General features: G+C 39.2%; 1 protein-coding gene across 3 annotated transcripts in view; it reads left to right on the forward strand.

Annotated features, from left to right (window-relative positions):
- Window positions 1-12,682, forward strand: part of FRMPD1 (FERM and PDZ domain containing 1) — a 77,602-nt gene that overhangs the window by 54,481 nt on the left and 10,439 nt on the right. For all 3 annotated transcript variants that reach the window (XM_070938504.1, XM_070938505.1, XM_070938506.1), the window contains 6 exons: window positions 1,108-1,215; window positions 5,140-5,235; window positions 6,124-6,249; window positions 8,139-8,258; window positions 10,912-11,048; window positions 11,874-12,000. In XM_070938504.1, the coding sequence (XP_070794605.1) occupies window positions 1,108-1,215; window positions 5,140-5,235; window positions 6,124-6,249; window positions 8,139-8,258; window positions 10,912-11,048; window positions 11,874-12,000 (714 nt within the window). The remainder of the gene's footprint in view (window positions 1-1,107; window positions 1,216-5,139; window positions 5,236-6,123; window positions 6,250-8,138; window positions 8,259-10,911; window positions 11,049-11,873; window positions 12,001-12,682) is intronic.

The raw sequence follows: 12,682 nt of genomic DNA on the forward strand, positions 1-12,682 counted from the left end.
GAGGTCTGTAAGAGGCATGCATAAGCGCACCAACGTGCCTACCGTCCCTGTCCTACTGTCCCCATTTATTCGTATCCTTATCCTGAATTCATAATCACGTTTCTACTTATATCTATTATCTTACGTGTTTGACAAATAAATAAATAAAATAAAAAATAAAGAAAGGCTGCTCCAAGAATTCAGGTTGTACTCTTAGCATTGCAATCCATGTTGGTCGAGCTAATGGGAAGTAACTTGGAAGGCAACAAATTAAGGAAGATGGTTGTGAAGAAACAGAAACCATGTCCCTTTTCATGCTCCATTTGGGAACTTCAGAAGAAAAGGCTGGCTGCTCTAAAAAAAAGTATAGAAGGAGATTGGACCAGTGTTGATGGGCAGAAGCCACCATTAACATTTTTTGAGGACTTGAAATCCACTTTTCTTAACTATGCTGCCTATTTTAGGGCTTATGCTCTAGTTTTCACATGTTTACCCCAAGAAATAGAATGAAACCTTGCTGTTAGTTCCTGGTGGTTATGGTCTGTTGAGGAAGATGGTGGTTCAGAAAGAGATAAATAGATAGATAGATAGATAGATAGATAGATAGATAGATAGATAGATGAGAGATAGATGAGAGATAGATATAAAATAAAAAAATTAAATTAAATTAAAAATAATAAAATAAAATAAAATAAAATAAAATATTCTAGGAGTTGGAACAGCATGGTAATCTAGAAGTAAAGACTCTCACCTCCCACTTGGAAGGTTGAGAGGTCAATCATAGGCAGCGGCAGATGTTTCTCTATCAGGGCATAAAGAGAAAATATTTGCTGCGAACTTTGCATAGGTGTAAATGCTCAGCTCCATTCAGTCACTCTGACCCCACCCTGAAGCAAGGGATTACGGGGTTGTCAAAAGAAAAAAAAATATTCCAGGAGTTTCAAAAAAAGAAGAAATGGTGGGAACATTATTTGTACTTGATGGTCCCTTGCTCTGATCCAGGAAGCTTCTGGCCTTACTCTTCTTGTGATTCTGTGTCTATTTCTGTTGTGAGAAGGCATTAAATGCTCTCAGAATTTGTTACCGTGTTGTATAATAGTTTGCCAATCCAGTGCTTTTGTTTTTCAGGGTGGCCCTAAATCATCCTTTCTTACAGCGGAAAAAAGAGCCAGGCTAAAAACAAATCCTGTTAAAGTCCGTTTTGCGGAAGAGATTGTTATGAATGGACATAATCAGGTTTGTGTGAATGCTATTATTGCCAAGCCATATGGAATAGTTGGCTTTAAAATTTGACAGGTAGACCAAATTACATATTAAGCTAACTGCACTGGCTGAGAGTGAGCATGAAATGAAGACAACTTGGCCTTTTCACAACTATTATCCCCTCCAACTATATTTGCACTTTGTCAGATAGATCCATGGGCTCGAAGTCATTTGAACCAGGTAGGATGCTGCTGAAAAATAAACAAAAATCTTTCTTTCTTTCCTAGAAGGAAAAAGTGTGTTAAAAGTGTATATTTCAACCTGATACAGTAAGCAGGCTGAAATCAAATTGTCCTTAGTATTCTTGGAAAAAGAAAATGGAATGGAATGACAATGTTAACAGGGGCATCTACAGTGGGACGGGAGAGTCAAAAAAAAAAAAAGTCAAAATGGTAGCCATGATCATGAATTGAAGCTCCAGGGATATTTTTTTTACATGCACGATTCAATTGTGCAATCATAGAAGCCATTTTAAATTTTTGTAACCGCCTTTGCAGACATTCCTGAATTTTTCTATTTGTGGACATATTTTTATGTACACATTTTCTCCTGCTGAGGTATTGACAATGTAATTGCAAAATTGTTAATCTAAAAAGTATGGATCACCTGCATTTCTCTGAGTTTTGTTAAACTATAGTTTCCAGAACCTCTCATTATTGGCTAAGTTGACTGCTGTTGCTGGGAATTCAGAAATAGTTGAGAGGCTCAAGTTATCCATTTCTGCATGGTGTATTAACGGAACCCTATGTTTTTTCCCCCATTCTTTTTCTGTTTACAAACTTGTGAACAGTTTGCTACAGGTTATACCTGGCAAAGATGAATAAAACCTTCCATTTTGCTTTCACTCAGTTACCCTTTTTTCAATTAAGTTGAACTCAGTTTGAAGTTTTCACAAATATTTTTATCCATTTTTGCATGCATCTTCTGGTAATATGCATGGACACGTTTCTAGCACACATATTTTATCTGCCGTTTTCTTTAATGCAGTCCATTTTCATATATCATGTCCACTGAGACAATGCACTTTTCTTCAAAATATTTAATATGCATATTTTAAATTTGAAAGCTGTGTGGAAAAAAAATTCCAATATTGCGTGAATATCAGTGCAGTTCCAATCGTGTGTTTCTGGGAAAATGTGAAATCAGTAGTTTTGCATTATGATACAAACCAGACCTATTGTTCTCCCATTTCTAATCACATTGCTCGCCGTCTAGCCTTTTTTCTTCGGCTCAGTCAAGGATTATGAGCTCATGGATATACAACAGGAGGCATTGTTTTACATATAGGAATCTCTCTAAGTCCATCCGCTCTATCCACAGAGGAAGATAACCTTCCCAGATACTTTATAGTACGTTTCCAAACGACACAGCAACCTTCGCAGGAGGGCCCATCACAGTAGTAATTTTAAATGGAATATTACAGCTGAAGTAAGATTTTTTTGGAAAAATCCCAGAAGTGCTTTCACAGTGTTGGCCTGAAGGCATAAATTGTTGATGAGAGAAAATGCTTTTAAACCTTACTTTTCCAAGGTAAGGCTTGTATATCACACTGTGGCAAACCTCTGCATGGGTCATCTGAGGAATCTGGCTATGTAAATGATGATCTCCCCTCAGTTCTGCTATGCTGCCTCATCATGGGAGTGGGGGGAGGAGGTGATCCTGGGAGGAATGAGCAAAGGATAATGGGAAAATATGCCACAAGCTCACCAAGGCTTGAAGGTCATCCCAGCTGCCAGCTAAAGCAAGCAGGCACCTATATTGGCCAGCAGCAACATAGAAGGATGTTCAAAGTGGATGTCAGCATTAATTCATCGTGTGTGGGAGAAGTAAATGACGAATCACTTCCATATTTTGCCGAAAACCCCCAAGGTTAGAGACATGGTAAAGTGATGGATTATACAATACAGGTAGTCCTTGACTTACAACCATAATTGAACCCAAAATTTCTGTTGCCAAGTGAGACTTTCGTTAAGTGAATTTTGTCCCATTTTACGACCTTTCTTGCCACGGTTGTTAAGTGAATCACTGCAGTTGTTAACTAAGTGACACGGTTGTTAAGTGAATCAGACTTCCCCATTGATTTTGCTCATCAGAGGGTCGCAAAAGGTGATCACGTGACCTGGGACACTGCAACGTCATAAATATGAATCAGTTGCCAAGCATTAGAATTTTGATCACTTGACCATGGGATGCTGCAACAGTAGTAAATGTGAAAAACAGTCATAAGTCACTTTTTCCAGTGCTGTTGTATCTTTGAATGGTCACTAAACAAACTGCTCTAAGTCGAGAAAGTACCTGTAGTGAATGTTGGGCCTCTTGGGTCAAAGGGCACCCAATATGCTACTGAAGAAGAGCTGATTATGTTTGTCACATGGCTGGAGTAGAGCCCTTTGGGAGTTGCCATGCAGAAAAATAAAATCTAAAGTTACGAAGATAAAATTACAGAGGGAACATGAAATAAACTCAATGCAGTGAAAGATGAATTAATTAACACATTGACATCTTAGGTATCAGCAAATTGAAATGGACTGGAATTTCAGTCAGAAGATATTAAAGCAGTGAATAGTTTCTGCCTTTTAAGACCAACTATCAACGTTAAAGGAACCAATAGTCCAGAAATATGACAACATTTGGTGGGATAGCAGCAAAGGTTTTGCTAAAAGACATTCAGATGCTATGATACATCTATACCCTTAACAATTAGAATCATGCAGGACATAGTTTTTCTAGTGATATTTTAGAGAAGTGACAAAGTTGGACTTTGAAGAAAAAAGATAAAAAGAGTTATTGACTTTTTTTATAAAGTTGATGTTAGAGAAAACTCTTGAGAATACCAGATGTAGACAAAAAACCACCCTATTCCTTGCTTTTTTTTAGATCTATGCAAAATTGAAGGGTAAGGTTATAGTGTGTTAAGATTCTGTGACAATTTTTTTTTTAAAAGTGTTGTTTGAGCCATTCAAGTGCCAGGAAGGCATTCCTAAATTAAGACCCTACCATTTAGAAGGTCAATCCTTATTCCTAGAGAAATTCTTTGTGAAGGAATTTTGAAAAATAACCTCTCTGGGGATCTTAAAACAATGTAAAGTGTTAAGGTAAAGAAAAATCCTTTGGAATTGCAAAATTACAAACTACTCATATTTCATTCAGGCATATCCCTTCTTCAAAGTCTTTAAACCAATGGAACTTGTGCAAATGAGGTTTCTCAGGGCTCTGGTCCCACTGGCAAGCAAAACAGACCATGACTGCTGACTTGAGAACTGGCTGAATTAATTGAATTGAATTGAATTAATTTAATTCTGCCACTATAAAAAATAATAAAGAATAATACTATTATTCAATAATAAGAATAATAAATTCTATTCTGAATAAGGTAATAAACTAAAGTATTGGGAGGATGGCTGGAATCTGGAAATCTCAAAGAATTATCCTTTTTACTATCTCCAAAGCATGTGGCAATGCTTTAACTTTCCCACAAGGAGGCTGCTTTATAGCACTAGAATTAAATTTAATCTTTTGATTTCTCTCACTTGTACCCAAGAGACAACAGAAAGGCAAGCAACAGGAAGGCTACCTAATTCTTTACTTAACAGCATTTATTTCCTGCCCTGTAACTTCTGGCTGGCAGGCTTGCTCTATAGACAGTAAAATAAATGCTGAAAACTAAATATACAACAGCACCTCAACATGACAGAATGTTCTTTAAAATGTAAATGTTCCCAAACCCTATTAAGCCTTGAAAGCCAGTAAGGGACTTGGGAGAAAATCCCCAGAATTAAGCAAACTTTACTTTCTGCAAAGAACTCCATTTGTTCCTCAGTAAATTGCTGCATATTTCAGATAGAATTTGAGAGTCAAACGTATTAACTGGATGCTGTCTTTTGTGTGTTTGTCTAGGGAAGTTCTCTTCTGTGTATGCCCAATGTTCTCAAAGTCTATTTAGAAAATGGGCAGACTAAAGCATTCAAGTTTGAAGCAAACACAACAGTCAAGGTATGTTTAAGTCTAATATCGTGATTAAATGTTGGATTAGGAAGTCTCACTTCGCAATGGTGGCCAATGAGGAGTTGGGCTTGAGAATATTTCTCAAACTCTTCTCTATATTGCAAAGTGTTTTGTTGAGAGAAATTGAATAAAATGAGAAGAGACATGTAACAGCCTTTAAACTCAATGACGAAAGCCAAAAGATGAATACAAGACTGCAGCATCTATTACAATAATGGAAAACATATTGTGAGCAGGTAAAGTAACAAATCCAGTATATGATGGAAACTCTTGGACCCACGTGAACCAAACAACATATATCAGTATTTTTGTTTGCGTCTTAAAAATAGAATAAGAAAGCAATCAAAGAGCCAACTTGCCTCATCCATAATGCTGCCTGTATTTTTTAACGCTCATAAATTTGTTTGGGACATGAACATAATCCACATTTAGCCAAATAGCAGATTTTATTGTAGCCTATGGTTAATGCCTTTCATTGCAAATTTTATGACTACGTTCTAATATATGATAATCCTTACTTAACTGTCAGAGAAATCAGTAGTACAAATCATAATCCTCCATATCTGTGTGCTGGATTGTATTCTATTTTGATTCTAATCCACGTGGGTATTTCTTTTTTCAAATTGTTGTCAGATTACATTGCAGTCAACAATGGGGGTTCGTTGTCAGTAAGCTACACTAGCCAAGATTGTGTGCCAAAGAATTCTTATGCATTTGAATAGCTTCTCCATCATGGGTTGGATCTGCTGTACCTTATGATGTGTGTACAATTATCCTTGTGAACAATTAAGCTCTCCAAGGACATTGTTGTATGGACCTAGATAATTTCTACATGTTGTTGAAATTGTGATATTTTTTTACACCCATAATTGGTAGGATATTGTTCTCACTTTGAAAGAAAAGCTATCCATTCGAAGCATTGAACATTTTGCCTTGGTTCTGGAAGAACAGTATAATGTGTTGAAGATGTATCTTCTGCATGATGATGAGCTCATTGGACGGGTGAGTTTCACTGCTCTAGGACATTTTGTTGTTGGTGGACAAATTAATGAACTTTTGCCTGGGGATAATAACCAGTGCAGGGGGGTTAGAGTTGCTCACTCTGGCATTTTGACTTCTGTGCTTCATAATCTATAGATTGGGAGGGTACGAACTCCAATTATCAACTCCTATCAGCTTGGCCAGCATGGCTAGTGATCACAGAAATGGGATTTATACAGAGGTGAAATCCAGCAGATTGACAGGTTTTAGAGAACCGGTAGTGGAAATTTTGAGCAGTTCGGAGAATCAGCAAATACCACCTCTGGCTGGCCCCAGAGTGGGATGGGAATGGAGATTTTGTAATATCCTTCCCCCAGGAGTGGGAAGAGAGTGGGGATTTTGCAGTATCCTTCCCCTGGAGTGGGGTGGGAATGGAGATTTTGCAGTATCCTTCCCCTGCCACGCCCACCAAGCCACACCATGCCCACCAAGCCACACCACGCCCACCAAGCCACGCCCACAGAACTGGTAGTTAAAAAAATGTGATTTTACCACTGGATTTATAGATCAGTCACATTAATAGAACCACAAGTTGTACATCTTCCAAAACGGAAATATGTATCCCTTTAAAATATATGGCTGGTGGAAAACTGGGACTATTGATTCAGAACATTGCACACTTGTAAACCTGTTTATATAGCAGCAGCCTTATTGAAATAATCCCAGTTTTCATTTATTGATCTATAACCGTAATAAGGATTTGATTTGATATGAATATCAGTTTCCCTGGAATCTGCTTTCATGAACTCTTTTCAATACAGTGTTAACAGTTATCAATTTGTTATTCAAAGTAAAATTTTAAACACCCTCTTAGAATTTGTATAATATTATTACTAATGGTGGACCATAAATGTTTACTTAATATCACTTTGTTTTCTTTAAAAGTACCATTGAATTGTACTGAAGTCATGCTGAAGTGGATTTAATATAAATTGCTTCCCTAATGAATCATCTTGAAATGAAGATAATACACTGATTGTCATACAAAATCTATTTCTTCAATTCGTTCTTCCAGAATGGCAAGCACTCACCTTGTTATAATAGTAGATATTGAATGATTGAGTGTTTAAAATTTTTAGACAGGAATTTCCATCATTTTGATTTTTTTGATGAGATCCACATAGATTAGGTTTCCCCAAAGATTTGGGTCATCCAAAATCTCCCCCTATCCTTGACAACTTTATCTGAATTTTGAATGTGAGTTATTCTGAGCAGCTATCTATCATTTTACCATTTGATTACAGATGCTCATTTTATCTACTTTCAAAATTGTGTACGCACCCAAAATGAAAATCAAAATAGTGGTGACTGCTGGGTAATTTTATTACCAGAAAGAGGAATGGTGGCAGTTGCACAAATTTGCAAGTAATTTATTTTGAGATATATATATATATATATAAAACTCTGCACAATTTATTCTGCTTCTACCATACATAGGGAGGGTCAAGAAGTTAGATGGGATTCTGAAACAGCATTCTGTTGATCACTCAAAACTTTATAACTCAAAACTTTTAATAATAAAATTCCTCTGACTTCTGGAATTTTGCTAGAAATTATCCAAACTTGTCTGAGCAGCTATAATGTACTTCATACCTTGTTTATCAAAGTATCTTAGCAGATAATCACTAGACACTGGTTTCCAATTCTAAGGACTTTTGTTATGGTTGTAGTATGCTATAAACTTTTTATCTGTCTATCTACCGGTATCTATCTATCTATCTATCTATCTGTCTGTCTGTCTTTCTGTCTGTCTGTCTGTCTGTCTGTCTGTCTGTCTGTCTGTCTGTCTGTCTATCTATCTATCTATCTATCTATCTATCTATCTATCTATCATCTCTTCTTTGTTTCAGGTGGTTCAGAGGAAAGAGTCTCATGATTATCGATGCCTCTTCAGAGTTTGCTTTATCCCCAGAGATCCATTGCATCTCTTGCAGGAAGATCCAGTGGCTTTTGAATATCTCTACCTGCAGGTGATATTGGAATACACTATGAGCTTTTCTGACTTGGTTAGGTTTTATCAATACATAGCATAAACCCAAGTATCAGACAAGTTTATTCATCCATAATAATGTTGGTGCAGGAGGCTTTCCAGGCCCAAAATGGGGTGCTCGGGAGCCTCGCGGGGGGGCTCACGCAGCCCCCATGTCCTGTTTTGGTTTCCAGGTTGGTGCAGGGGAGGCTTTCCAGGCCAAAAACGGGGCACAGGGTCCCCTCGCACGGCACCCCTTCACCCTGTTTTGGCTTCTAGGTTGGTGCAGGTGGCCTTCCAAGCCAAAAATGGGGCGTGGGGGGCCCCAAGCGCACTCAAACCCCCAAAATGCAATGCGGGTGCCCCCGCACATGCGCATGGGCACCCCTGTGGATGTGTGCACATGTCCCCCGCATGCACCCCGCCCCCCCCCCACACACACACATGCGCGGCAGAGACCCGAAGACCAGCTGGCCAGTGGGAGGCACGGTGGAGCTAGGCTGGGACAACAGCTGGTATGCCCGCACAGAGGGCTCTGCGTGCCACCTGTGGCACGTGTGCCATAGGTTTGCCATCACAGTTCTGTAATGTGACATGTTAAAAGCTCAGCTATAAATATACCACATTAATCTTTTGGTCAGTCTCTTTCTGTCCTAATGACATAGAGAATAAGTGGACTGAAAAATCTGGATTGGGTTGACATGTGCATGTCATATCCCACTTGATTTCTCATATCAACATAGGTGATGGACCACGGAATAATAGAGTTAGAAGGGACCAGGGATGAAATGTAAAATTTGTTACTACCGGTTCTGTGGGCGTGGCTGGGTGGGTGGGAGGGGTAATGTGACTGGGTGGGCGTGGCCAACTTTTTTTTAACTTTTCAAAGCATTTTTTCTGCAAATGCAAAAAAATGCTTTGAAAAGCCTCTGCCGATCAGGAACACAGCTGGGATCTCAGAGCCTTTTCAAAGCATTTTTTTAACCACCTCTTCTGCTGAAGAGGTTCCAGAAAAAAATGCTTTAAAAGTCTCTCTCATGATCCCAGCTGAGTTGCCTGATCATTTTAAAAAATGCTTTGAAAAGTCTCTCTCATGATCAGGGAACTCAGCTGGGATCGTCAGAGAGACTTTTAAAGCATTTTTTTCTGCAACCTCTTCTGGGGAAGGGGTGGTTAAAAAAATATTTTGAAAAGGCTCTAAAGATCCCAGCTATGTTGTCTGATCCTCAGAGGCTTTTCAAAGCATTTTTTTAACCACCTCTTCCCCGGAAGAGGTTGCAGAAAAAAATGCTTTGAAAAGCCTCTGAGATTCCAGCTGAGCCACGCGATCAACAGAGGCATTTTTTTTTTACTTTTAAAAGCATTTTTTCGGTGGAAAAAAGTTGTAGAAAAAATGCTTTTAAAAGTAAAAAAAAAAAAAAAAGCCTCTGATGATTGTGCGGCTCAGCTGGGCATGGTGGAGAGGCGGGGGGGCAGGGATTTTTGCTACCGGTTCTCCGAACCACCCGCCACCATCGCTACTGGATCGGGCGATCCGGTCTGAACCGGGAGCATTTCACCCCTGGAAGGGACCTTGGAGATCTCCCAGTCCAACGCCCTACTCAAGCAGGAGACCCTATAACTTTCTTGACAAATGGCTGTCCAATCTCTTCTTAAAAACTGAATGTGGGTTTCCAGATACAGAAGTTACAAATTCTCTATCCAGCTAATGTGCGCATGTGTGAACCAATCTTGTTATGAAATGGGGTTGAGGGGTACCCCGGACCGTGAACCAGCTCATGAGCAAACACACTGAGACTGAAATAATTCTGACAGAGGCATCTTGTGTAAAAATATAATTTACTTTAAAACATTTAAAAAGCACTATGTCTTTAAGAAAGCACATTAAAAACAAAGTCTTATCTGGGTATGTGAAGCAAGGCTATCTCCCTAGATCCCTCTCCACAATACCGAAACAGTTCACAAGAGAATAAAGCTAGCATGAAGGTAAGCAGCTTCGGCGTCGATACATCATCAAGGCAATCCAAGTGGGGGCAGCACAAACTTCACAGCTAAAAGTCACCTGAAGTAAAAACGGTTCAAACAGCAAACATTGCTTGAAGCTTGTGGGAGGAAAAAGGTCCAGCAACAGCAGTCCCGATGATAGCTTGCGTGCTACAAAACAGCAAAAGGCAAGCATCCGTGGGAGTTTCTCTGCAACGGCGTCTGGAGTCCTTATCTGCATTCTTCTCCCATCTGCGGTGTTGCACTAAGCTTCCTGCAGGAGCTGTGCATTTAGGCCTAAACCAGGAGTCTAGGCCCGAGTAGCAAGTGAAAAGGTCCTTGCTTATATAGGGAGTTAACCTGCAATTAACTAGGGCGGGGAAGGCTTGCAGGTAATTACAAACAGGAGATGGCTTGATTGAAACCATACTGTTTGTGAGTTGGCAAGTAGCCACAGCAATCCTGGAAACACTCGTGACAAATCTCAAATTGTATATGACCCCAAGAAATTAATTAAACATTGGGCTTTGCAACCAACATAATTGCCAAATGGTTTAGTGGTAGAAACCACTTCTTACAATAACAGGATTAGATTAAATCCTGTTTAATGTAGCCTGGTGCAAGTGTATGTCTCTTCTTTCCCCTTGTTAACCTGGCCCTCTCCATTTCAGAGCTGTAGTGACGTCCTTCAAGAAAGGTTTGCTGTTGAAATGAAATGCAGTGTCGCGCTACGGCTGGCCGCCTTGCACATCCAAGAACGGATAATCACCTGTGCTCAGCCACAGAAAGTCTCACTAAAGTATATTGAGTAAGTGAAAAAGTATTCAGTTTGTACTTGATACTTCTTAAGGAAAATACAGGAGATTTTAAAAGAAACATTAAGACATTAATAGCAATAGCACTTAGACTTCATAGTGCTTTATAGCCCTCTCTAAGCTGTTTACAGAGTCAGCATATTGCCCCCAACAATCTGGATCCTCATTTTACCCACCTCAGAAGGATGAAAGGCTGAGTCAACCTTGAGCCTGGTGAGATTTGAACTGCCAAATTGCAGGTAGCCGGCAGTCAGAAGTAGCCTGCAGTACTGCATTCTAACCACTGCACCACCACAGCTCTTGAGCCAAGGAGTTCAAAGGTGATCAGTCATATATAGTTGGTCTTTTACTTGAGTTGTTTCCATCATTTGCTCTCCTAGGCTGCCTGCCTCAGGTGGATGCCTGTTGTTGAGAACAATGCCACTTTTGGTTTTGAAGGCTAGCAATTGCCGAAACCTATAGTACATTGCAGTTACTGAGCTACAGTGGCGCAGTGGTTAAAGTGCAGTACTGCAGGCTACTTCTGCTCTTCACTGGCTGCCAGCAGTTTGGCAGATCGAATCTCACCAGGCTCAAGATTGACTCAGCCTTCCATCCTTCTGAGGTGGGTAAAATGAGGACCCAGATTGTTGGAGGCAATATGATGACTCTGTAAACCACTTAGAAAGGGCTGTAAAGCACTAAGAAGCAGTATATAAGTCTAACTGCTATTGCTATTATAAATTCTAAATCCTAAATAGGATGGTGACTGCAAGTTCTGCCAGATGATCATTTCAGGATAGGTTTTTTTCCCCTCTCTTTTTTTCCTTATGCTGCAGGAAAGACTGGGGAATAGAAAATTTTATTTCTCCAACTCTACTCCGAAACATGAGAGGCAAAGACATCAAAAAAGCTATTAGTTTCCATATGAAGAGGAATCATCTTTTGCTGGACCCAAGGCAAAAGGTAAAGTAGCTTTAAAATATCTGGAAAGGTCACCTTCTAATTGTCTATGGAGATTCTCAGTGTTCCAGGTCATGGTTGTCCCAAAGGTACTTTTTCAAGAGGTACCTCAACCTTCAAGAGGTTTTCTTTGAAGATGTTTCGCTTCTCATCCAAGATTTTTGGAAGAGAAATGAAACGTCTTCAAAGAAAACCTCTTGAAGGTTGAGGTGCCTCTTGAAAAAGCACCTTTGGGTAACCTTCTAATGGACCTTGACTCTGCCATTCCTTGTTAGATCCTTTTTATTCCTGATTTGACCTCTCTGTGATCTTCATTAGAAAAATTAATGAGATGATAACACTTATATTCCAAGAACACAATGATGGATCCATGGGGAATTTTAGGATGTGCATATGCTGTCGGTAAAAAAGTAGGACAATACCGATAAAGCTGGATAATAATTACCTACATTTGTGATTTGAATATGGTTTTGTATTTATTGGGACTCAACTAATCTCATATTTTACTGTATTGTTCAATGCTTGGGATAACATTATTAGTTAAAAGGAAACACAATATTTCTGTGCTGAATATTACTCTGTGATACCTTTCAGAAATACTGGCTGTTCCCAAGACTACAGATAGTCCTCATTTAGTGAACACAATTGGAACCAACAATTTGATCACTAAATAAAGCAATCCCTA

The sequence above is a fragment of the Pituophis catenifer genome, unplaced genomic scaffold (assembly GCF_029215685.1).
Source record: "Pituophis catenifer annectens isolate HBS135680 unplaced genomic scaffold, rPitCat1.0.hap2 SCAF_2, whole genome shotgun sequence".
Taxonomy (NCBI): domain Eukaryota; kingdom Metazoa; phylum Chordata; class Lepidosauria; order Squamata; family Colubridae; genus Pituophis; species Pituophis catenifer.